The 26,896-nt window shown below is 40.6% G+C and overlaps 1 protein-coding gene across 3 annotated transcripts in view; it reads right to left on the reverse strand.

The window, feature by feature from the left end:
* Positions 1-5,661: 5,661 nt before the first annotated feature.
* The window catches only part of LOC126982307 (TWiK family of potassium channels protein 7-like), a 124,983-nt gene continuing 103,748 nt past the window's right edge, over positions 5,662-26,896 (reverse strand). For all 3 annotated transcript variants that reach the window (XM_050834303.1, XM_050834302.1, XM_050834301.1), the window contains 3 exons: positions 22,100-22,201; positions 7,005-7,144; positions 5,662-6,105 (listed from right to left, as the gene is read on the reverse strand). In XM_050834303.1, the coding sequence (XP_050690260.1) occupies positions 5,671-6,105; positions 7,005-7,144; positions 22,100-22,201 (677 nt within the window). In that variant the 3' untranslated portion in view covers positions 5,662-5,670. The remainder of the gene's footprint in view (positions 6,106-7,004; positions 7,145-22,099; positions 22,202-26,896) is intronic.

Consider the following 26,896-nt stretch of genomic DNA (forward strand, 5'->3'; position numbering starts at 1 on the left):
GTGGATAGTGGAGTGTTTCCCATGTGGTATTGGTATGCTGGATACCCCTTCACTGGTAGCCTGGTAACATACACTCCCAGGTCTTTCTCTGCCTCTGTGGTGGATAGTGGAGTGTTTCCCATGTGGTATTGGTGTGCTGGATATCCCTTCACTGGTAGCCTGGTAACATACACTCCCAGGTCTTTCTCTGCCTCTGTGGTGGATAGTGGAGTGTTTCCCATGTGGTATTGGTATGCTGGGTAACCCCTCCCAAGGTGCACGACTTAACCTTTTTCTTCATTGAATTGTAGCAGCCACTTTTTGTTCCACTCCTGTAGCTTGGTGATGTCTTCTGGTAGGAAATCCGCAGTCAACTGGTTAATTCCATTTCTTTATAGTTACCCTTATTTGATTTGTTTTGTTTTGGTGTTTATGACCTTTTCTTTTTTTCATTTCCAGTTCATTTTTATACTTACCTTTTTTTGTGTGTATATTAACTCGGTAGCAGCGATGGGCCAAATTTATGCCATGATATAAACTCCCCAAAATAGATGATACATAAACTGATCACAAATGCGTAGATATATATTGTGAAATGGTTTGCGTGAGTGATGATTTTTTCTCATTTTCTTCGCTTAGAGGGACCATTAAGAAACATGATCCCCGCAGCTACCAGGTTAATTTAACTTTTTACATTCTTTTATATATACCTACTTACCATTTTCCTTGTGTATGTTAACCTATTGTATGTTCATTCTTGTGTATTTATATTTACCTTTCTTGTGTGTGTGTGTGTGTGTGTGTGTGTGTTATTTTCACTCTTCTTCATCACATTTTTCAACACCATTTTTTTCTGTATATAATAACTTAATTTTTTTCGTTACATCATATATTTACGCGCTTGTTCACATTTATTTCTTTGTTTGTTTACTTTTATTTATATTCCTGCACATGTTCTGCTTTTACATTTATTTTACTATTTTCAACCATTTTGTGACTTTTTTTTTAGGGGGGGGTTAAAGAAAGTCGCAGGCAAATGCTTTATAGTGAGGGACATCTTGTTTTTCACTTTTGTTTATTTACTTGTTTTCACACATTAATTCATTTGTGTATTTTTATTTCCTTATTTTCAGTGGGGCTGCATGTGGTCTTCTTTTCCTCTTACTCTTTCCTTCTTGCATTCCTGTCTTGTATTGCTGCTGTCCGCGTCTCCTACGACCCCCAGAAGACAAGCTCCCCGCGTCCCCGTCAGCGCTTGAAATCATCTTTATTCTATTATAGGGGGGTCAAATCAAAGCGGTCGACGAATGTAATGGTTTATTTAGACTACCGTTGGCGATGTCAGTACAGAAAGATGATTATAGAAGGTTGCAGGACACACACCGAACAGTGATAACAACACCTCCACCTGGCCGTAGAGAGAGAGCGAGAGAGAGAGAGGATTATAATGTCTAGTTTTAATCTTCTACGTAACACCATTCTCTTCTTTTCTCTTTATCTCTCTTGATCTTTACGTCTCTCTCTCTCTCTCTCTCTCTCTCTCTCTCTCTCTCTCTCTCTCTCTCTCTCTCTCTCTCTGTTTCCTCTCCATTTTCCTCATTTTTCCTCATTTTTTCCTGTTTCCTGACTCACTACCACATTTTTTTTGTTTATTTAGCCTCAAACTTTATTATTATTATTATTATTATTATTATTATTATTATTATTATTATTATTATTATTATTATTATTATTATTATTATTATTATTATTATTATTTCCCTTGCTTGGCTAATGCGTTTCCACTTTTTTTTTTAATTCGCTGTTCCCAGAAATTGTGTATATGTTGGTTGGCTGATATGTTGGTTGGTTATTTATTTTCTTTTCTTGCTGTTTTTATAATGAGGCTAAAACATGTTCATTTCCTGTTGTTATTCCATTAGTGGCAAAAAAAAAAAAAAGTCCTCCATTCCATTGTGATTTTTTCTTCTTTCATCTTTTATGCATTCGTTTCTTTCCTCCTTCTTTCATCCTTTTTTTCCTTCCTTCTCTATTTGTACACATTCATTTATCTTCATTTTCTTCACTTCTCATTTTATTTGCCGTGATAGGATTTTTTTTTCCTTGACAGCATTTCCTTCTTTTATTCATTCTTGTATAATTCATTTTTTCTCCTCTTTTTGTCTTTATTAATTTGCACACTAATTCTTCATCTTCATTTTCTTCGCTTCTCATTTATTTGCCGTGATGGTATTTTTTTCCCTGTCACCACTTCCTTCTTTTATTCATTCTTATATAATTCATTTTTTTTTCTTCTCTTCGTCCTTATCCATTTGCACAAGTACTCTTTATCATCATTTTCTTCACTTCTCATTTATTTGCATGTGACAGTATTTTTTTTTTTGTTAGATTTATTCACTTCATTCATTCTTTCATCAGTTCATTTCTCTCTCCTCTAATTTATTCATTCATTCACTTCTTTACTAATTCTTCATCATCATTTTTTTCAATTCTCATTTATTTGCCTGACAGTATATTTTTTTTCCGTTAGATTTATTCACTTTATTCATCCACTCTTATCAGTTCATTTCTCTCGCCTCTAATTTATTCATTCATTCACTTCTTTCCTCATTTCGTCTTTTTACTCACCATCACATTTACCCATCATCTCTCTCTTCTCTTTATCTTCTCTTTACTCATAATACCATTCCTTCTATCTCCATTTACTCATTTCGTTCATCCGTTTTCTCATTCTACTTTATTCACTTCCTTCTGTCTCTTCCTATCCTAACATCTCTTTTTTTTTTTTTTTTCTTTCCTCTTTATTTGTTTTGGTGATCATTTTCTTTTCTGGCAATACTGAACTCACTCGTATTTCACTTATTCACTTATTACACCATTCTCTTCTATTTCGTTTCTTCCTTCTTTCCTTAATTAACACTATACTCTCATTTATTTCGTTTATGTTGTTCACTTGTTTTTCATTTACATTTTTCTCCATTTTCTTCTTTCATCCTTTTGTTCATTCTTTTACTTTATCACTTTATTCATTCTTTATTCATTTTTACGCATTCATTTACTCCTTTTCCTCTATCTTTTCATTCATTCTTTACTTATTCTTTTCCTTCATCTCTTTCTCTCCACTTGTTTCCTTTATCGTTCATTCATTTCAGTTATTCAGTCCGTTTTTATAATTATCTTTCCATTACGTCTCTATCTCTCTCTTCTTGTTCTCCTCTTTCTTCTCTTCTTTTCTTTCTCTTCACTTATTCGCTTCCTTCTCTCTTCGTGTCCCATTTATCACTTCTTTCATGTCTACCAGAATTTTTTTTTTTAGTATCTTCCAAAATTTTAAGTTCGTATTCAAATTCGCTCCTTTCTTCCTTTTTTTTTTTTGAGTTTCCGCTTTCTCAGTTTTGCGTCATAATTCGATTTTTTGTTTGTTTTATTTTCATTCCTTTTCAGCACAAACACTTTTACTCAAACAGGATTAATTGCTTTCTAGTTTTTTTTTTATTTATTTCTTATTTTTTACTTTCATCAGCGACTTTTAATTTTCATGGATTATAAGTTCGCCATTTTTTCCACATTTTATCATTATTTTATTTTCCACGTAAATTTCGGACATTCATCTTTACCGTAATCGCTTTTTTTATTTCTTTATCGTTTATATTTACTTTCATCTGAGACTTTTATTTTCTTTGGTTCTATAAGTTCGCCAGTTTTTCCACATTTCATTATCTTTTATTTTTATTTTATACGTGATTGCTGGACATTTTTTATTTTTTTTCATTCCTCGGGCACAAAGTTCGTTCGTGCACACCTTCCGGTTCACTGTTTCAGGGTTCGAATCCGTCTCTCGGAACTCTGACTAGTCACTCACTCGGAAGATTAAGTATTTGGTCAGTTTCTCTGTTTTTCATTTATCACTTTTTCTTTTTTTATTTCTTTTCACTATTCATCACCTTTTCGTTCCTTCATTCATCAGTTTTTCTAATTCATTTTCCTCATTCATCAATTTTCTTTCTTTCATCATTCACTACTTTTTTTTCCTCTTCATTGCTTCATTTCTCACCCTTTCTCTTATTACTCTTCATCCAGTTTTCTTCTCATTTCCTTTTTTCATTCCTTTTCACCATTTCTTCTATTTCCTTCTTATACCTTTTCATCTTTCCTTCTCAATCATTATTCCATCTTATGTTTCCTTTTCATTTTTCCTTCTCATTCCATCATTCTCATTTCATTGTTTCTTTTCATTCCTTTTCATCATTACTTCTCTTTCCTTTGCATTCCTTTTCTGTTCCTTTTTATCTTTCCTTCTCAATCATCATTCCATCTTATGTTTCCTTTTCATTTTTCCTTCTCATTCCTTTCCATCATTTTCATTTCATTGTTTCTTTTCATTCATCATTTTCTCTTTCCTTTGCATTCCTTTTCTGTTTCTTTTCACCTTCTCTGCTTTCCTCTTTTCCTCACAGCTTCGCCAGTTTCGCGGTTCACTGTTTCATGATCCGTGATTCGCGTTTCGGAGGGTAACGAACGAAGCCTCGACTCGCCGCCACCGAGAGTGTATAAAACAACAGCGAGGGGCAGCGCGGGACACACACACGCACGCACGCGCACACACCGACACGAGAGGGACACGACAGGACAGAAGTGAGGGGAACGCCGCCCCCGCCGCCCCCGCCGCCGCCGCCGCTGCTTCAGACGGGCGGGGGTCGATCGGGGCTTCGGAGCGGCTCACGAAGCGGATTCAGAATGTCAACTTGGAATCAGTTTATTATATATACTTTTATTTATTTATTTATTTATGTTATGTTATGTTACAGTGACGTCCACACTACGGTGCAAAAAGCCTGCCAGCCACACACACACACACACACACACACACAGCCTCGTGCACACACCTACACAGACATACACAGACACACAGACGTACACACCCACGCCGTCACGTACAGCGTCGTCAGTCTGCCCGGCCACTTGAGCACCGCCGCGGCGCCCGCACACTGGCCCGACCTGGCTCTGACCTGGCCCTCAGTGGCCCTGACCTGGCTCTCAGTGGCCCTGACCTGGCCCTCACCGCGGCCCCAGCCTGGCCCCGGCCCCGCCTTGTTCCTAGTCCACGCCCCAGCAGAGGCCCTCAGCCTGGGCGTGGCCGCGGCAGGGGCTGGCGGGGCACAGGCCTGGCGAGGGGCTGGCGGCGGGCTAGCAGGCGGGTCATATGCGCCCCGGGCTGAGGGGGCTGCCGGCGCGGCCGCCGTCGGCCGAGTCGCAGATGGTGACGGTCTTCTTGGCGCGTGTGGTCAGCATGGGCGTGTGCGTGGGCGTGTTGGCGGCGGGCGGCAGCGTGGGCGGCGGCACGGGCTTAAGGGTGGGCGCCTCCTTCCTGAGGGTGCCGTAGGGCGGCTCCACCTTGTCCTTGGCGGGCGAGGCGGGGGAGGCCAGCGGGCTGCTGCAGGGCGGCCCGCCGCCGCTGTTGGGCGTCAGGTATTTGTCCTCGTCGGGCGTGGGCGTCACTTTGTAGATGGTGTTGGCCAGGCCGTGGTTGTGGCGCGCGTGGCCGCCCGTGTGGTTGGCCAGCATGCCGCCGCCGCCGCCGCCTCCACAGCCGCCGGCCAGGCAGGGCGGCGGCATCTTCCCGCCGGCGCCGCGCGGGATGCTCCCCCCGCCGCCGCCGCCGTAGTTGAAGAGCGCCACGGGCTCCACGTGTCAGGTATCGTCCAGGTGGAAGCGGTGGGTGCCGCCGCCGCCGGGAGGAGCGGGGCCCATGAGGGAGGCCATGCGGCGGCCCAGGCCGTAGCCGCGGCTCGTCATCTGCTCCTGCATCAGGTTGAAGCAGGTAGCGATGAGCGCCATGCCCACCAGCAGGTAGAGCGCCGCTCCCAGCAGCGCCACCTGCACGCCCGTGGCCCCGGCGGGCGTGACGGCGGGCGCCAGGTCGCCGAAGCCGATGGTGGTGAGCGACGAGAAGCAGAAGTAGACGGCGTGCAGGAAGGACCAGTGGTGGGCGCGCGCGAACACCGCCGCGCCGCCGCAGATGTACGTCACCATCAGCAGCAGGCACAGCGTCACGGGCACGGCGCCGCCCTCGCCGCCCTCGCCCTCGCTGCTCTCGCTGTCCGCCGCGTCGCTGCCCCACTTACGCTGAAAGGCAAGATGGACACCTCAGGTACTGTGTGTGTGTGTGTGTGTGTGTGTGTTCATCCTTCACCGGTCACTTTGTTCCTCTCACCATCAATTAGTGTATTCACCCGGGCTGCCTCCAATCCTCCATCCCTTCCCTCCCTTCCCTTCCCTCCTTCCCTCCCTCCCTTCCTCTCATTCACTACTCTTCCTCTCCCCTCTCCCATTACTCTTCGTTTAACTTGCTTTTTTCTCTTTCCTCCTCCCTCTCCCTTCCTCATTCATCTTCTCTCTTTCCTCCCTCTTCCCCCTCTCTCTCCCCTCCTCCTTTCCCAATCCTCACTTTTACACTCCCTTTCCTCTCCTCTCTCTCCTCTCTTCATCTTTCTATCTCTTTTCCTCTATTCTTTCTGTATTTTCTTTTCCCACTGTCTTACCTCCTTCCTTCCTTCCTTCCCTTCCCTCTCCCCTCTCTGTAACCTCCTCACACTCACCTCCCCTCCACCTTCCCTCCCTTTGTTTTCCCTCCTGTTCTTCCTTTTCCTCTATCTTCTTTTTCTTCTCTCTCCTTCTTCCATACTTTCTTCCTTCCCTTCCTTTACCCCTTCTCTTCTCTCCCTACCTTCTTCCTTTTTCACTCTTCTCTCCCTCTTTTGATTTCTTCTTCTATTCCTCTTTTTCCCTCTTCCTCTCCCCTCTCTTTTCCTCTCCTTTCCCCCTTTCCTTACCTCTTCCTCCTTTCCTCCCTTCTCTCTTTTCCTTCCCTTCTTCCCTTATCCCTCCTCCCCTTCTCCCTAACTTTACCTCCCCCTTCCTTTCCTCCCTTACTCCTCTTCCCCTTACCTCTCCTCCCCTTCCTTCATCCCTTCCTCCCCTCCCCCCTTCCTTCTCCTCCTCCTCCCTCTTCCCCCTCCCCTTACCTTGCTGGGGGGGTCCACGTTGGTGTAGGGCGTGGGTGTGTGGGGGTTCGGGCGTGGGGGTGGCGGGCGGCGGCGGCGGCGGCGGCGACACCTGCAGAGCCGCCACCACACCCACTTGAGGGCGCGGGACAGAAGGTCACCTGTGGGGGGTAGGGGCAGGTGAGACGGTGTTTGTTTGTTTGTTTGTTTGCCTATGTTTGTTTACCTATGTGTTTTTTGTTTGTTTTCCTGAGTGTTTTTATTTGTTTCCCCGTTTTGTTTGTTTATTTTTTTATGTTTGTTTGTTTGTGTGTTTGTTTACTTGGTTGTTTGTTTACTTGTTTGTGTACCTGTATTTGTTTACCTTTGTGTTTTTTTGTTTGTTTTCCTGAGTGTTTTTATTTGTTTGTTTTCCCGGTTTTGTTTGTTTGTTTTTAACCTGTGCTTGTATGTATGTTTGTTTGTTTACCTATGTTTGTTTACCTGTGTTTTTTTTTTGTTTTCCTGAGTGTTTTTATTTGTTTGTTTTCCCGGTTTTTGTTTGTTTATTTTTTACCCTTTGTTTGTTTGTTTACCTGTGTTTGTTTACCTGTTTTTTTTTTCGTGTTTTTATTTCTTTGTTTTCCCGGCTTTGTTTATTTTTTACTCGTGTTTGTTTGTGTGGGTTTGTTTACTTGGTTGTTTGTGTGTTTGTGTGTTTGATTAGTTATTCTTTTTTGCTTTCTTTTTTTCATGTATTGGTTTTGCTTACTTGTTTGTTTACCTGTGTTATTCTTTTTGTTTATTATTGTTCTTTTTGTTTATTCATCTTTCTTTGTTTATTTCGTTGTCTATTTCTTACTTTCGCTTCTTCTTCCTTTCTTTCTTTCTTTCTTTCTTTCTTTCTTTCTTCTCTTTCGTGTTTGTTTATGTTTGTTTTTACTTGTATGTTTATGTGTGTGTGTGTGTGTGTGTGTTTATCACCTGGTGGAAAGTAAGACAAACAAGACAGGTGAGCTATGTTTGTTTGTTAATTCGTCTGTTCGTGTTTGTTTGTTTTCCTTTCTCATGCAAGGTAAAATCTCACCTGGATGTAGGAGTTAATTACAGCCAGGTGTTTTAATTTTGAGGGAAAAATCACTTATCTTCGTTAAATTTTTATTCTACTATTTTTCAAACTTAGTACTGGTTAGGGAGGAAGGCGGGGGAAGGAGGAGGAGGAGTGAGGGAAGAGGTAAGGAAAAAAAAGGGAGGGAAATGAGGGAGGGGAAGAAAGGAAGGAGAAGGTGAAGGAGGAAAGAAAAGGTGAGGGAAGGAAGGAAGGAAAAGATGAAGAGGAAAGGGAAGAGGAGAAGAAAGGGAGGGAGGAGAAAAAATAGAATAGAAGAGAGGAAAAGGAAAAGGAGGGAAGAAGAAGGGAGCTACAGAGGAGATAGGAGAGAATAGTATAGGAGAAGAAAGAGAGGAGAAGAAAGGGGATAGAGAAGAGATATGAAGAAAGGAGGAGGAAAAGAGAGGAAAAGAGAAAAGTAGGGAAAGGAAAGAAAGTGAACGAAAAAAATAAAGAAGACAAGGAGAGAGGAGAGGAGAGGACGTAAGAAAGGAGAAAGAAGATAAAGAAAGGGAATAGAAGGAAATGGAGGAGAAGGGGGCGGAGGAAAGGGGAAAGAAAGTGAAGAAAGAAAAGAAAAGAATGGAATGGAGAAGGAAGAAGGGGGAGAAGGAGATAATAAAGGAGGAATAAGATGAAAAAGAATAAAAAAATGAAAGAAAAGGAAGATAATGAAGAGGATGTAAGGAAGGGAGGAAAAAGTGAACGAAGGAAAGGAGAGAGAGGAGGAAGGGAATGGAAGAGGAGGAGGAGAAGGGCAGGATGAAGAAGGGAATAGAGGAGAAGGAAGAGAAGGGGGCGGAGGGAAGGGGAAAGAAAGAAAGTGAAGAAAGGAAATAAAGAAGGGAATGAAGGAGAGGAAAGAGGACGTAAGGAAGAGGGAAGAAGGTGAAAGAGGGGAAGAGAAGAAGGGAGGAAGAGGGGGAGAGGAACGCAATGAAAGGGTAGAAGAAGGAAGGAAAGGAAAGGAAAGGAGAGAGAGGAGGAAGGGAGGATGGGGATAGAGGAGGAGGAGGAGGAGGAGGAGGATAAGGTTCACCTGGAAAAAATGCTTAATTAAGGACAGGTACGAGAGGAATGAAAGGACCTACATATTTTGTCCTCATTTTCCTCTTTTTTGTCATACTTTCCTTCACTTTTTTCCCTTTTCTGCTTCTCGTGTTTCTTAGTTTTTTTTTGTTAACTCGCTTTTTTTTCTCAACGCAATTTTTTTTCTTCATATTTTCCTTCCTTTTCCCTTTATGTTATTTCCACTTTTCCTTTTTCCCTTTTCCTTGTTTTCCTTTTCCTTTTTCCCTTTTCCTTGTTTTCCTTTTCCTTTTTCCCTTTTCCTGTTTTCCTTTTCCTTTTTTCCGCATTCCTTTTCCCTTTATGTTATTTCCCCTTTTCCTTTTTTCCCTTTTCCTTGTTTTCCTTTTCCTTTTTCCCTTTTCCTGTTTTCCTTTTCCTTTTTCCGCATTCCGTTTTTCCTTTTCCTCTTATATTTTTTCCTGTATTCCTTTCCCTATTTTATTCTTCCTCTTTTTTCCTTTTCTCTTTAATTTCCTGATCATATTTTTCCTTTTTTTCATTTCCCTTATTATTATTTCCTCTTTCCCTTTCCCTATTTCACTTTCCCTCTTTTTCCTATACTTTTTTCCTTTCCTTATCATATTTTTCCCTTTTTTCCTTTTCCTTTTATATTTTTTCCTTGTTTTTATCTTCCTTTTTCCTTTTTTTTTTTTTTACTTTAGAAGCTTCCAATATTGTAGCTACTCTCTCTCTCTCTCTCTCTCTCTCTCTCTCTCTCTCTCTCTCTCTCTCTCTCTCTCTCTCTCTCTATTATCTATGCTCTTCACAGTACATAAACACACACACACAAACACACACACACACACACACAGAGAGAGAGAGTCAACATGGCCGTCATTGAAGCGTCGTACGTAGGCAAAAGAACCACAGAAAACCCTACTCTTTAAGGGGGACTGTCTCGCGTGGGTGAATAGGGGGTGTTTGAACTAAATGGTGGTCTCTCTCTCTCTCTCTCTCTCTCTCTCTCTCTCTCTCTCTCTCTCTCTCTCTCTCTCTCTCATCATTTCATCTTTTCCACTTTTTTCCTTTTAATTTACGTTTTTCCTTCTTTTCTTCCTTTCTGTTTTCTTTTTTTTTAGTTTCCTTTCTCTCTCTCTCTCTCTCTCTCTCTCTCTCTCTCTCTCTCTCTCTCTCTCTCTCTCTCTCTCTCTCTCTCTCATCTCCTTTTCCAGAGTTTTCTCCTTTTCATTTACTTTTTTTCATCCTTCTTTTCCTTTTCCGCTTTTTTTTTCTTTAGTTTTCTCTCCAGTTTGCTCCTTACATCTCTCTCTCTCTCTCTCTCTCTCTCTCTCTCTCTCTCTCTCTCTCTCTCTCTCTCTCTCTCTCTCGTAGTGCCAGTAATGAAGAAAATACGATTGACACCTTCTTTCACTTTCTTCCTCCTCCTCCTCCTCCTCTTCCTTCTTCTTTTCCCTGCACAAGTAAAGTAGCAACTCTCCTCTTCCTCCTCCTCCTCCTCTGATAACTGAACGTCTTATCAACGGGATCACATTTCAGTCTCAAGGCGAGAGGAGAGAGAGAAAGAGAGGGAGAAAGTCATAGGTTTCAATACTAGACTTCCAAAGTGACAAGGGAGCATCGCAGAGACGTGGATAGAAGGGATTTATAAAGGGTTTGGATTCTAAGTGATGAGGTGTGTGAGGGGAGGAGGGGGGGGGAGGGTGAAGGTGGTTGGGGTCAGATTCCTTCTCTTATTCAGCCCCGTTCACACTGTGCCAACTCTGGGCCAAGACAACCCAGCGACTTCTGCATTTGACAAGTCGGCTCCCACGCTCCAAGAATTTTTTGGCGTCTTGGTGTCGGCTACCATGACTGCCGACTGTCTGGGACATTCGGCCAACTTTTTGGCAGCATGTCTGCGACATGCTGCCGACTAGTCTCAAGACGAGTCTCAACGGTCAGTTTTTGAAATGGCGCCATGTCTACGACGACCACGAATCTGCCGACCGATTGGCCGACAGTCTTGACGGTCTTGACGACAGTCTTCCAGATTGTCTGTCGACTGGTTGGCCGACTAGCTGGCCGACAGTTGCCAAAGAGTTGGCCGACGGTCTTCCTGACGGTCTTCGCGACTGTCTTGGCGACTGTCTTGGCGGCAGCCTTGCCGTTCCTTAAAATACGGAATCGCTCGGTATTCGATAATGAAATGTATCGGTCCGTTTTGAACCAACACGGAGCGGCATTTGTTCCGTACGGTATTTTGTTATCTGAATGGTCAAGCAGAAAAAATTCAGTATCTTAAAATTGTAGTGAGCGCATTTTTCGGTTAATCACAAAACCAACCCGTAAAATTTGTCAAAGGTTCGTCCTAAAATACGTGTAAAATACGCGACGTAACGTCCCTCCCCCTCCCTCCTGCCCCCACCAGCGGCGTGCTGCGGCTGTCACTCATGGCATGCTCGAGAAATTTTTGGGTTGCCGCCCGTTCCTTTAAATATGGATCCATTCTGTGTTTTCTTTTCCTTCTTTTAATTCTCCTTCCCTTTGTTTAATTTCATTTCCTTTTTCCTTTCTCTGTTTTTCCTTTCGTTTCTCCACACCTTTTCCTTCTCCTTTTTTTTTTACATTTTTGCTTCTTTTTATTTTACTTTCTCTCGTTTCTTTGCCCTTTCATTTTTTCTTCCTTTCGTTTTCTTTCCCTTCGTTTCTTTTTCCTAGTGGTCTGGATATCTATGTGAATCTATGTAGGCCTCGCGAGTTTCCAGGTTAGGCCGCCAGGTGTGAGGCGTGGGAACATTACCTTGATTAATCCCCAGGTATGCCCCGACAGGTAAGGCGATGAAGAAAAGCCGGAATATACAAAGAAGATGAATTTGACTACCAGAACGGAGGACGGAGAAAGATGCGAGGATGGAGAGGAGAGGAGAGGGGAGGAGAGAAAAGAAAAGAAAAGGAAAGGAAAGGAAAGGAAAGGAAAACGTGAGGATGAAGAAAAGCTGAAATATGCGTAGAAGGGGAGAAAAAGAAAGGAAGGAGAGAGAGAAGGAGAGGATGAAGGAAGGGGGAAAAGGTGGAGGAAGAAAATATAAAAAATGTGAATAGAGGAAAAGGGTGGTAAGGAAGAAAAGAAATGGAAGAGAGAAGAGAGGAAGAAGGAGAGGAAGGAAGGGAAGGAAAGGAGAGGGAAGGAAAAAAAGGGGTATTGATGAAGAAAGAGATGGATAGAGCGGAAGGAAAGTGAAGAAAGGAAGGAAAGGATAGGAAGAGAGAAGTGAAGAAAGAGAAGAAAAGAAGGAATGGCGATAAAGAAAAAAAACAAGAATATGCGAAGATGAGTAGATCGGAAGAAAGAAGTAAAGAAGAAAGGAGGGAAAGGAAAGGAAACGAGAAAAAGTGAAGAAAGAAAGGAAGGAAAGGAAGGGAAAAGAGAAGAAGTGAAGAAAGAAAGGAGGGAAAGGAAGGGAAAAGAGAAAAGTGAAGAAAGAAAGGAAGGAAAGGAAGGGAAAAGAGAAAACATGAAGAAAGAAAGGAAGGAAAGGAAGGGAAAAGAGAAGAAGTGTAAAAAGAAAGGAAGGAAAGTAAAGGAAAAAAGAAGAAAGAAAAGAAGAGAAAAGAGAAGAAAGAAAGGAAGGAAAGGAAGGGAAAAGAGAAGACAGAAAGGAAGGCAAAAGAGAAGAAAGAAAGGCGGGAAAGGAAGGGAAAAGAGAAGAAAGAAAGGAAGGAAAAGAGAACAAGTGAAGAAAGAAAGGAAGGGAAAAGAGAAGCGAAGAAAGAAAGGAAGAAAAGGAAGAAGCGGAGATGAAGAAAAACGAGAATGTGTGGAGATAAGTTTCACCAATAAATCGAATAGAAGAGAGGAAGAAAGATAGAAAAAAAGGAGGAGGAGGAGAAAGGAGGGAAAGGGATGGAAGGAGCAGAGAAGGGAAGAGAGAAGGAACGAAGGAAGGAAGGAAGAAAGGTTAGAAAGGAAAATGGAAGTGGGGAAAGAAAGGGAGGGAAATAGGGGAAGGAGAGATAGATGGAAGGGAAGGAGGTAAGGAAGGAAGGGAAAGTAAGAAGAGAGGAGGGATAGAGAGGAAAGAAGGAGAGAGAGAGGGAGGTAGGGAAAGAAGAGGCGAAAGGAATGAAGATAAATGGATAAAGTAAAAGAAAAGGAGGAAATAAGAAAGGAGGAAGAAAGAAATGAGAGAAGAAGAGTCAGAAAGAAAGAAAATATGTAAATGGAGGAAGAAAAGAGAAACAGGAAAGAAGATGAATGAATGAAATAAAAGTTAAGGATAAAATTAATTAAAAGGAAGAGAAAGAAGTAGATAAAAAAGTGAAGAAGAATAAATAAATAAAGAAGAAAGAAGGAAAAACAGAAAGAAAGAAAGTAGAAAAAAAGAAGAAAAGGAAGAAAGGAAAGAAGAAAAGAAGAAAATGTACAAAAGAAAATAACAGACAAAGAAAGATAAAGAAGAGGAAGAAAGGAGAGACAAGATGAAGGAAGACAAATAGACAGAAGAAGACAAAAGAAAGATGGACGAAGGAAGAAAAGAAGACAAGTAGGTGAAGAAGTTGAAAAGTGAAGGAAAGAAACGAGAGAAAGGGAGATAGATGGAAAAGAAAAGTTAAGAGAGAGAGAGAGAGAGAGAGAGAGAGAGAGAGAAACACTGATAAAAGAAGGGGATAAAGAGCGAAAATAAGAAATACAAACAGATTTAATAAAGATTAGGAACGAAAGGGAAAAAAAAAATAAAGAAAATAAAAAATAAGGAAGTAAAACAAATAAAAGTGAGAGAAAAGAAGATAAAGTAAACAGATAAAAATGATGAATAAAAGGAAGCGAGAGAGAGAGAGAGAGAGAGAGATAATAGAAGGAAAGGGATAAGAGAAAGGAGGGAAGGGGAAACAATGGAGAGAAGGGATGGAGAAAGAAAAGAGAAAAAGAGAGATGGGAAGGAGAATGGATGAGGAGGAGGGAAGGGAAGAAAGAAGAGAGAGATGGATGAGGGAAGAAGTGAGGACTGGAGGAAGGGAGGGAGGGAGAGAGGAAAAAAGAGGGAAGAAAAATGGAAGGGTATAGAGAAAGGGAGATGAAGAGGGAGGGATAAAAGATAGAGAGGGAGAGACAGAGAGAAGTAGGAGAAGAAGAAAAGTAGGAAAAGAAGGAGAGAGTAAGGAAAGGAGAAAAGGGAGAGAGGTAAAGAAAGAGGAAGGCAGGAAGAAAGGGAGATAGGAAGGATAGGGAGAGGAGAGAGAAGATAGGAAGAAAAGGGAGAATGAAAGCCAGGGAGAGAGAGAAGGGAAAGGGAGGAAGAAAAGGGAGAAAGAAAGGAAGAGAGGAAAGGAAGGAAGGGATAAATATAGACATGGGGAAAGAGGAAGAAAGGAGGAAAGGAAGGAAAGGAAGGAAGGGAGGGAGAGAGAAGAAGGGAGGGAGTGAGGGGGAGAAAAGGGAGAAGGGGAAAGGAGGAAAAAAAGGTAGAAAGAAAGGAAGGAAGGGATAAATATAGACATGGGGAAAGAGGAAGAAAGGAGGAAAGGAAGGAAAGGAGGGAGGGAGAGAGAAGAAGGGAGGGAGAGATGGGGAGAAAAGGGAGAAGGAAAAGGAAGGAAAAAAGTTAGAAAAGAAAGGAAGGGAGGGATAAAAAGAGAGATGGGGAAAGAGAAAGAAAGGAGGAAAGGAAGGAAAGGAAGGGAAGAAAGAAAGGGAGGGAGGGAGAGAGAAGAAGGGAGGGAGAGAGGGAGAGAAAAGGGAGAGGGGAAAGGGAGGAAGAAAAGGTAGAAAGAAAGGAAGGGAGGGATAAAAAGAGAGAAGGGGAAAGAGGAAGAAAGAAGGAAAGGAAGGAAAGGAAGGAAGGGAGGGAGGGAGAGAGAAGGAAGGGAGAGAAAAGGGAGAAGGGAAAGGGAGAATAAAAAGGTAGAAAGAAAGGAAGGGAGGGAAAAATATAGAGATGGGGAAAGAGGAAGAAAGAAGGAAAGGAAGGAAGGGAGGAAGAGAGAAGAAGGGAGGGAGAGAGAAAGGGAGAAAAAGGGGGAGAGGGCTCATATAAAAAATAAAATTGCTCCCCATAAATTCAGGGCGATAAAGGGAAGCTAATAACGGCGAGGAACGGACGATAAAAAAAGGAAAAAAAGAGAAAAGGAAAAAAGAGAAATAAAGAGAAATAAAGAAAATAAAAAGTGAATGTTATGTGAAAAAAATAAATAAAGAAAAAAAGTGGAAATAAAGAGAAATAAAGAAAATAAAAAGTGAATGTTATGTGAAAAAAATAAAGAAAGAAAAAAAGAGAAATAAAGAGAAATAAAGAAATAAAAAAGTGAATGTTATGTGAAAAAAAAATAAAGAAAAAAATGTGGAAATAAAGAGAAATAAAGAAAATAAGAATTGGATGTCATGTGAAAAAAAAGAAATAAAGAAAAAATGTGGAAATAAAGAGAAATAAAGAAAATAAGAATTGGATGTCATGTGAAAAAAAAGAAATAAAGAAAAAATGTGGAAATAAAGAGAAATAAAGAAAATAAGAAATGGATGTCATGTGAAAAAAAAGAAATAAAGAAAAAAAAGTGGAAATAAAGAAAAATAAAGAAAATAAGAATTGGATGTTATGTGAAAAAAAAGAAATAAAGAAAAAAGTGGAAATAAAGAGAAATAAAGAAAATAAGAAATGGATGTTATGTGAAAAAAAAGTGGAAATAAAGAGAAATAAAGAAAATAAGAAATGGATGTTATGTGAAAAAAAAGTGGAAATAAAGAGAAATAAAGAAAATAAGAAATGGATGTTATGTGAAAAAAAAGAAATAAAGAAAAAAAGAGAAATAAAGAGAAATAAAGAAATAAAAAAGTGGATGTCAAGTGAAAAAAATAAATAAAGAAAAAAGTGTAAATAAAGAGAAATAAAGAAAATAAGAAATGGATGTTATGTGAAAAAAAAGAAATAAAGAAAAAAAAGTGGAAATAAAGAAAAATAAAGAAAATAAGAAGTGGATGTCATGTGAAAAAAAAAGAAATAAAGAAAAAAATGTGGAAATAAAGAAAAATAAGAGACGACGTTATGTGAGTAAATATGAAGAAAAGAAGAAGAAAAAGAAGTAAGAGGAAATAAAGAAATAAAAATTGGGTGAATATTATGTGAAAAAAAAGAAAAAGAAAAGAAAGAAAAGTAAAAAAATGAAAGAAAAAAAGACGCTTTGTAAGAAAAAAAAAGAAAAAAAAGAAGAAAGAAAAAGATGAACGTTATGTAAGAAAAAAGAAAAAAAAACGAAAAAAATGAAGAAAAGAAATATAAAAGAATGTTATGCGAATGAAACGAAATAAAAAGAAGAAAAGAAAAAGGTGATAAAATGAAGGAACACAAAAAATAATAATGAATAAATAAATAAATGAAAAGATAATTAGCAAACGAAAAAAAAAGAAAGCATAATAATAATAAAATAGAACATACATACATACATATACATACATACATACATACATACATACACACATACACACATACATACATACATACATACAGACAGACAGACAGACAGACATATTCATACATACATACATACATACACACATACACACATACATACATACATACATACATACATACATACAGACAGACAGACATATTCATACATACATACATACATACATACACACATACACACACATACATACATACATACAGACAGACAGACAGACAGGACAAGCTCACGCCTATAAAAAGGGATATATTTGATTTTTAAGAGTTGGTGAAGGAAAAAAAAATACGCTGAGTAAATGCCAGGAAGAGGAGGCGGAAGGAAAAAGAAACGAGGGGAAAAAGCGAAAGGAAGAAGAAATGAAATGAAAGAAAATAAACAGAAGGAAGTAAAGGGAAAAAACGGAAAGGAACAGTAAAAAGTAGGCGCGCAAAGTATAAGTGTGGGGATAAAAAAAATATATGAATGTGTAAAAAATATGAAAATGTGTTCAGAATATATAAGTATGAGTTTGAAAATTGTAGTATAAATATAATCAGTAAATAAATATATGAGTTTAAAAAATATAACTAAAAAAATCAACACTAAACTTAACAACATACGGTAGTAAGGTAGGCGGTGGCTGAGTGGTTAGCGTGCTGGGCTCACATTCACCACGCCATGGACAACGTCGGTTCGATTCCCCTCGCTACCACCTGGGATTTTTCAGTCACCGCCGAGTGGCCTAAGACTACCCACATACTGTCCAAAAGACCACCTATTAACCTGCGGGCGGGGCTGGGGCGGCGTTATTTCCCCGGGGGAGTATAGGGAGGGGGTACTCGTTGCATGAGGCCCAGGGAGTGTATACGTGAGGCCGCTGCCCCGTCCATAGGTAAGATATTTTGAGCTTGATGGTTCAGTGTTTGCGGTGCACGGTCCGGCGGGCTCCTCTGCGGCAGGTGACCCGTGCAATCTGCGTGTCGTGCCTCCCCGGGGAGCGTGGAGGCGGTAACGAGACCAGGATTACAAATGCGTGAGGCTGCCGAGCCGTAATCAAACATTCCCGCTGGAACCCTGAAATTCGCCGATGAGAAGAAATCCCCTCTGGCTGAAACCCCTGACAACAACAACAACAACAACAACAACAACAACAGCAGCAGCAATAACAATAGTCGTCATCATCACCATCATCATCATCAGCTCGTGGGGGTCAAATCTAAGGCCGCGTAAGATTTTAAGTGCCAGCCCGGGTCTCGCGTAACTTCGGTGCTTCGGCGGCACCAAAAATTATAAATGGAAATGTGCCCGTGCCTCCCTATTCCCCCCCCCCCCTCGCTGCTCCCCTACCCTGCCCCCCACCGCCGCCCCCCTCTTTAAAACCTTCCCACTCCCCCTTTCTCTGCCCCCTTTTAATCTCTTCCTTTCGTTTTCGTTTCGTTTCCTTTCCTTTCCTCTTCTTTCCTTCCTTTCCCTTTCTCCCTTTTTCTCCTTTTCCTCCCTTTCCTTTCCTTTCTTTTTGTTTCCTTTCCTTTCCTTTTCTTTCCTTCCTTTCCCTTTCTCCCTTTTTCCCCTTTTCCTCTCTTCCTTTCCTTTCCTTTTTTGTTTCCTTTCCTTTCCTCCCCTTTAGCCCCCCAGCCCCCCTTCCCTCTACCCCTCCCCCCCTTACTCCCCCTCCTCCCTCTCCTCCCTTTTAACTTTCCCCCCTCCTTCTTTTCCCCTACACTCTTTTCCTTTCCTTTCCTTAATTTCTCTCCAATCCTTTCTTTCCTTTATTTTCCATTCCCCCTTTCCTCTTCCTCCCTTTTTTTCCCTCCCTTCACTCTCTCTCCTTTCCCTTTCTCTCTCTCTTTCCTCCCTTACTCCGATTCCTTTCCTCCCTTTCCTTTCTCTCTCCTGTCTTCTCCTTTCTCCTTTCACTCTCTCCCCTTTTCCTTCCTTCCTTTCTCTCCCTCTCTTTCATTTCCTTTCTTTATTTCCTTCCTTTCCTTCACTTCCCTCTCCCTCCTCTTTCCTCCCTTTGCTCTCTCTCCCACTTTCTCTCCTACTTTTCCCTTCTCCCCCTCCCTCCCCTCTCTCTCTCTCTCCCTTTCCTTTCCTCTCCCCGCTCCTCCTCCCCCCTCCCCCCCCACCTCTTTAGTCCACCAATAAAGGCATAAATGAAAATGTGTGTATCGGGGTCACGCACTTCTTATTATTTTTGTTTTTGTTTTCTTTCCTTCTCCTTAATAACCTACCTTTCTTTCTTGGCGTCGTTTGTGTCCTTTTTGTTTTTGTTTTCGGTGTGGCTTCTTTTTTTTTCTTTTTTTTTGGGTTGGATTTTTTTTGGGGGTGAAGTTTTTAGGAGTGGCGTAAATTTTGTTGTGGGTCATTTTTAGGGGGTATTTTTTTGGGGTGAAGTTTTTAGGAGTGGGGTAAATTTTTTGGGGGTATTTTTAGGGGGTATTTTTTGGGGGTGAAGATTTTAGGAGTGGGGTAAATTTTTTTGTGGGTATTTTTAGGGGGTATTTTTTGGGGGTGAAGATTTTAGGAGTGGGGTAAATTTTTTTGTGGGTATTTTTAGGGGGTATTTTTTGGGGGTGAAGATTTTAGGAGTGGGGTAAATTTTTTTGTGGGTATTTTAGGGGATTTTTGGGGTGAAGATTTTAGAGTAGTAAATTTTTTGTGGGTATTTTTAGGGGGTATTTTTTGGGGGTGAAGATTTTAGGAGTAGGGTAAATTTTTTTGTGGGTATTTTTAGGGGGTATTTTTTTGGGGGGTTAAGTTTTTAGGAGTGGGGTAAATTTTTTTGTGGGTATTTTAGGGGTATTTTTGGGGTGAAGATTTTAGGGTAAATTTTTTGTGGGTATTTTTAGGGGTATTTTTGTTAAGTTTTTAGATAAATTTTTTTGGGTATTTTAGGGGTATTTTTTTTGGGGGGGGGAATTTTTTTAGTGTTTCTTAATTTATTTATTTATTTTTTATTCTTTTTGTTTTTGTTTTCGGCATGGCAGTTTTTTCCTCGGTGTGGTTTTTTTAAAGGGGGACTTTTTATGATTTTTGATGTTTTTTATATATATATTTTTTTTTTATAATAGTGACGTTCCCATTCATCTTCGTATATTGTTTTTCTTTACTTTTCTCTTTTTTCTTCTCTATAATATTTTCCTCTAAACTATATCTTTAAGTTTTTATACGAATTTCTTTTTAAATATATATAGTGATTTTTATATATTTTAGTGAGTTTTACGTTTCTTTTTATTTACATATATTTTTACATCTATATATTAAGTTTGTTTGATGTTGATGTTTATGTATTTTTAAGTAAGCAAGTTTGAAGGAAGATAGTTAAATAAATGTATATATATATATAAACCTTCTCTCTCTCTCTCTCTCTCTCTCTCTCTCTCTCTCTCTCTCTCTCTTGCATCTTATTTTTCCTTATCATTCCTCCTTCGTGTCCCAGCTAACTTCCTTTCTCAGCACTTATTTTTCTTGCTAAGTCTGCCCTTTAATAGGTCAGAGAGCGGTCCGTTTTCTCTTTCTCTCTCCCTTGACTCTCCTAAAACGAAAGTCACCACGGACATCCTCTCTCTCTCTCTCTCTCTCTCTCTCTCTCTCTCTCTCTCTCTCTCTCTCTCTCTCGAATAATTACTGACTCGAGGGAACAAACCACATCCTTCATAACTTAGATTTGAGGCGAAGAAAAATGAGAGAGAGAGAGAGAGAGAGAGAGAGAGAGAGAGAGAGAGAGAGAGAGAGAGAGAGAGAGAGTGGTAAATCTCCCCAAAATTGAGCAAAATATCACGCCTGGAATAAGGGATGACGTTGAAAAGTGAGGAGGGGGAGGGGGGATAGGGGAGCTTTGGTGACGTCATACAAGATGGCGGCGGTTTGTTTACATCGAGGGGATACGTGGACAAAATATTTTCACTCGTCTTTCTTTTCGCACATCAGTATGTCGAGTAACACTAACCACGTATAGATACTTTTTTTTGCGTTATCGATATCTCAGAATTCTTGGGTGACATTTACCACATTTTGACATTATAATTTACAGCACAAGGAGGCGGTGGGGGAGTGGTGATCCCAAGGTCCCTGGTTCGAGTCCCGCAGGCAGCTAACGAACTTCATCATATCTACGTTTGTCGAAAAATCACCCATCAGGGGGCAGCATGGGCCAGGCAAGAGTCATACATCACGGCAGACACTATAAATAACATTCACCCGCACCGCTACGGCTGGGGTCGCCCACCATTTCCCACCAGTGAACACAAACCAGTTAATTAACAACTAACACCAGGTCTAGTAACACCAGGTAAATTAAAACTCACAGAAACACCCCCAAGGGAACTCTCACCAGGTTACACACACACACACACACACACACACACACACACACACACACACACACACACACAGGTATTTAAAGGCAGGTTTGATAAATTACCTCGGCTTATTATTGGCTTCTCTCTCTCTCTCTCTCTCTCTCTCTCTCTCTCTCTCTCTCCCCTAATCATACAACACACCCGGCTGAGTGGTGAGCGTGCGGGCGCGGCGTCTTGAAGGACTTGGGTTCGAGTCCCGCCCGCCACTACAAAGAACAAACTGACAATTTTCATTTGCCGCCGAGTGGCCCAAGACTACCCACACGCTGCCCGGGCTCTAGATTCTCTCTGATGAAAGAGGATCAAAGATGAGCTCCGGGGACAGCATGAGCAAAGGAAGATGACGCCCTTATAAACACTTGCCTGCGCCGTGACGGGCTTGGGTCGACCACCAGGCCCCACCACCCGTATCTTTTGTCGACTTGCAAGTTTATTTATTCTACTATAAAAGCAAATGATGACGCATGAATGTATATAACTAGGAAATCAACAATCACTCTTCTTCTTCTTTTTGTGACCTAATAAGCTTTGCATCGCTTTTTAGGTCTTCATCAGTACTTTTTTACACATAGATGCTTCACTTAGTTACTCTATGATAGTAAATTTTGGGTTCCACGATGCTAAGTTAACCCGGTAGCAGCGGGGATCATGTTTCTTAATGGTCCCTCTAAGAGAGAAAAATGAGAAAAAATCACCCCTCACACAAACCATTTCATAATATATATATCAAAGCATTTGTGATCAGTTTATGCATCATCTATTTTTTGGGGTTTATATCATGGCACAAATTTTTCCCGTCGCTGCTACACGATAAAGCCACAAACTTGTCCCGTCGCTGCTACACGGTAAAGCCACAAACTTGTCCCGTTGCTGCTACACGGTAAAGCCACAAACTTGTCCCGTCGCTGCTACACGGTAAAGCCACAAACTTGTCCCGTCGCTGCTACACGGTAAAGCCACAAATTTGTCCCGTCGCTGCTACACGGTAAAGCCACAAATTTGTCCCGTCGCTGCTACACGGTAAAGCCACAAATTTGTCCCGTCGCTGCTACACGGTAAAGCCACAAATTTGTCCCGTCGCTGCTACACGGTAAAGCCACAAATTTGTCCCGTCGCTGCTACCGGGTTAAGGATAGGATGTCTCACGATACCGGATGGCAGATGACACCACACCGGCGCTGAAGACCGAACGTAAAAGATCATCAACCACTCACCCACAGAGGAAAGGTACAGCAGCATGAGCGGGATCCCGAGCAGGGCGTACACGATGGTCACGACGCGGCCAAGAGCTGTCTGCGGCGCCACCGATCCGTAGCCTGGCGAGGGAGAGACAGGGGGGTTAGAGTGGCTGACGGAGGGAGGACGGAGAACAGGTAAAGATAATATTGTAATGGTATAGTAAAATAGCATTATAATATAGGAGTAAAATAGTATAATCATGTAGCGCGTTTGAACTCTGAAAAAAAATAGAAATAAATAAAAATAAATAGAAATAGAGGAAAAAACATATATTCCAGTATTTTGTGTTTGTTTGTGTGTTTGTGTGTATTTGTTTACTCCTTCGTGTGTTTGTTTGTTTGTTTGTTTCGAAATTTTGCTTTCATGTGGAGCTTTTGAACTCTGGAAAAATAAAAATAAATAAAAATAAATAGAAATAGAGGAAAAATATATATATTCCAGTAGTTTTTTTTAAATATTTTCGCTACTTAGAGAGAGAGAGAGAGAGAGAGAGAGAGAGAGAGAGAGAGAGAGAGAACTAAAGGAAACGAAAGGAAGGAAGGAATAAAGGAGGAAGAAAAGAGAGTAAATGAAAAGAAGAAGAAAAAGACGAAAAGGAGCGGAAAATGAGATAAAATGAGAGAGAGAGAGAGAGAGAGAGATCCATTAAATGTCAATTGTATTTTTCATTTTAAAACTAATTGAATTTATGAATGAATACATGAACGAATGAATGAATAAATTAATATATAATGATTCAATAAATTTGGGCTTACTATGTTCATCTCTCTCTCTCTCTCTCTCTCTCTCTCTCTCTCTCTCTCAAAGTAGCGAAAATATAAAAAAATACCGGAATATATATTTTTTCCTCAATTTTTATTTATTTATTTTTATTTTTATTTTTTCAGGGTTCAAACGCGCTCCATGAAAGCAAAATTTCGAAACAAACAAACAAACAAACAAACACACGAAGGAGTAAACAAACACATACAAACACACAAACAAACACACATACACACATACGTTTTCAAAAGTACCCCACCACACGGTTTTATATGACACACACACACACACACACACACACACACACACACACTGACGCACAAACACATTCATTCTTTCCTATGTATGCATGTGTGTGTGTGTGTGTGTGTGTGTGTGTGTGTGCGGGGCGAAATTGCTTTGTGGGCGGGCAGCAGTGAGACGAATTACACACACACACACACACACACACACGTACACACACACACACACACACACACACACAAAATACGACCACTCCGAGGGTTTCCGTGAATGCCAAAGAGAGAGAGAGAGAGAGAGAGAGAGAGGATAAATTCGCTCTTGCACACTTTCTTTCTCCTCAATCTCCTCTTCCTCTTCCTCTTCTTCCTCCTCCTCCTCCTAATTATCCTCTATATCACCTCTTTCTCTGATTTTCCTCTTCCTCTTTCCTCCTCGTTACTCCACTCCCCCCCCCATATCTCTCTCTCTCTCTCTCTCTCTCTCTCTCTCTCTCTCTCTCTCTCTCTCTCTCTCTCTCTCTCTCCGTTTTTGTCTCCTCTATGTTGTAATCATGAGAGATAATACGTTAAAAGCCTTTCAGAGAGAGAGAGAGAAAGAGAGAGAGAGAGAGAGGGGGGAGGGGGTAATTGGTTTCTTCATCCCATTAACTTGTTTACAATAAAGGAAAAAAAAAATAATTGCTAGCCTACTCTTCAATGTATGGTTCATTATGTATATTAGTGAGGTTAATTATGTATAGTGAAGGCTAATGAATATGAATATGTATAAAAGTCTATCAGGAAATATAAAGCATGGAATTTAGGACGCATATGAAAGGATAACTATGGGAAAAAATATCACGGTTTCTATATTCTATCAATTTTCATGTGTTTGCCTGTTTGTTTGACCTGTAAATCACGCTTCAGGAGCCTTAAACATAAACGCCTGCAGGTGTGTGGCCACGATACGATGATATCACGTAAAAGAAGGGAGTTTAACGTGATAAGTTGATATTATAAGTGTGGTGCAGCGGTTCCCAAAGTGTGGTGCGCGCATCCCTGGGGGTGGGTGCTGATCACTAGGGGTGTGTAAGGAAAAAATAATGTAATGGCGGATTTTATGTCATTAAAATTTCAAACACATCATTAACTCCCATCGTTTTAGTACTAACGTTATGCTGTACGCTTCAGAGGAGTTTTTTGCTCTTTGAAACTTACCCAGACTCTGAGCACGTTCATCCAGCCCACAGGTACATTTTCGTTCAGTTTTGACAGCCATCGCTCAGAGCCTAATACTTTGCGAGCACAAAACTCGTTAAAAAAATGGACAAATATTCAGGAAATCGACAAGACCTTAGTACTGCTCGACTCTTGGCGGGGGAGCGTGGATTCGATCACAGCCTTTTTTCAGATAGCAATCGAGGTAATCGGTTGCAAATAATCGATTACGTTAATCACTATATAACGTAAATAGTTGATGGAAGACCGCGGGTTAGGTATCAGCTTCATAATACACAAGTCTCCCCTAAATTCCGCTGTATTTACAAGTTTTCTTCAACAACACCGACTTTTGAAACAGAGGAAATGTAGTTTTTTTCAAGTGTTTTATCATTATATTTCGGGATTAAGAAAGTTAAAACAATGAAATGCACACGTAATATTATTTAAAAGATGTACAACGCTAATATATTGATGAAGGAAACTGCACAGCGTGATTATAAATACTTGAAGATAATGACCAATTCAACCAATCAACAGAAAGCATCACTGGTTAATTGAACACTCTAGAAACAGCATAATGGCGGTGGGAATACAAATTTACATACAAAAGAACCAACATTCAAAGATGACAGTAAAACCGCAGTGACCAATCCACATAGCTTCAGTGCCCCGGGAGACGTCAACGGGGGAGGGTCGCAACACTTGACCCTCCTGAAATTACGTTTATTTGACCTTGTGAGTGACCAATGGACGTGAGAATGGAGACATGGACGCCGCGGGGAGAACCAACGCGTATTAGGATTCTGGTAAGGCCTTGGAGTGTTTAAGGGGCGGGGAAAAAGGGTTTGATGATGATTTGAACAGGTAGTGGGGAACAGCCATTACCTTGTGGCATATTGCTGTTATATTTCTTTTTTTTGTGTTGCTGTGTTGTTGTTCATGGTATTACTAGTGTTGTAGCCTTGCAGTGTTCGGTGTGTTGTTTCAGTGTTAATGGCCTACTTTTGTGTTATCGTTTCTTCTTTATTTTCATTATTTTCTCCTCTATTCTCCATTTCCTCATTCCATAATCTTTAATTCTTCCTGTTAACATTCTCCTTTCTTCCATATATCTGTTCTCTTTCGTTCTCCTTCCTTGTTTCTTCCTGTGTTATCGTTTCTTCTTTATACTTCTTATTTTCTCCTCTATTCTCATTTCCTCATTCCATAATCTTTAATTCTTCCCGTTAACATTCTCCTTTCTTCCATATATCTGTTCTCTTTCGTTCTCCTTCCTTGTTTCTTCCTGTGTTATCGTTTCTTCTTTATACTCCTTATTTTCTCCTCTGTTCTCATTTCCTCATTCCATAATCTTTAATTCTTCCTGTTAACATTCTCCTTTCTTCCATATACCTGTTCTCTTTCGTTCTCCTTCCTTGTTTCTTCCTGTGTTATCGTTTCTTCTTTATACTCCTTATTTTCTCCTCTATTCTCATTTCCTCATTCCATAATCTTTAATTCTTCCCGTTAACATTCTCCTTTCTTCCATATATCTGTTCTCTTTCGTTCTCCTTCCTTGTTTCTTCCTGTGTTATCGTTTCTTCTTTATACTCCTTATTTTCTCCTCTATTCTCCATTTCCTCATTCCATAATCTTTAATTCTTCCTGTTAACATTCTCCTTTCTTCCGTATATCTGTTCTCTTTCGTTCTCCTTCCTTGTTTCTTCCTGTGTTATCGTTTCTTCTTTATACTCCTTATTTTCTCCTCTATTCTCATTTCCTCATTCCATAATCTTTAATTCTTCCCGTTAACATTCTCCTTTCTTCCATATATCTGTTCTCTTGTTTTCCTTCCTTGTTCCTAATAATAATAGCCTACTTTTGTGTTACCGTTTCTTCTTTATACTCCATATTTTCTCCTCTATTCTCATTTCCTCATTCCATAATCTTTAATTCTTCCCGTTAACATTCTCCTTTCTTCCATATATCTGTTCTCTTTTGTTTTCCTTCCTTGTTTCTTCCTGTGTTATCGTTTCTTCTTTATACTTTTTATTTTCTCCTCTGTTCTCATTTCCTCATTCCATAATCTTTAATTCTTCCCGTTAACATTCTCCTTTCTTCCATATACCTGTTCTCTTTCGTGGTTCATGTTTTTCTGGTGATAGATGTAGTGAATTGCACGATTTTGTACCTCATTTCCGTCGCAAATGTCTGCTTTTTGAGTTATGCGTCTTTTCAAGTTATGCTAATCCCAACGGGCCTGCCTTAAGTGGCTTGTTAAATTGTTAAGACTTGTGGTGTTGTTACTGTGTCATGGCTTAATGGTGTGTTACTGTGTTATAGGGAGTTGATGTATTGCTGTGTTTATACCTTTCTCTTATGTGTTGCTGTGTTTAGTCTAATGTTATTGTGTTATAGTCTACTGTTGCTGTGTTGCTGGTAGTATTGTTGCGCTGTCATAGCCTATTGGTGTATTACTGTTATGGATAGTTGGCTTGTTATCGTGTTTATAGGAAGGAGGGACCATACAGGTAGGGGGAGAGAGGTGCGTTGGGTCTTGGGAGCACCATTGCCAGATTATCGTACTCA

This window comes from Eriocheir sinensis, chromosome 50 (assembly GCF_024679095.1).
Source record: "Eriocheir sinensis breed Jianghai 21 chromosome 50, ASM2467909v1, whole genome shotgun sequence".
Classification (NCBI taxonomy): Eukaryota; Metazoa; Arthropoda; class Malacostraca; order Decapoda; family Varunidae; genus Eriocheir; species Eriocheir sinensis.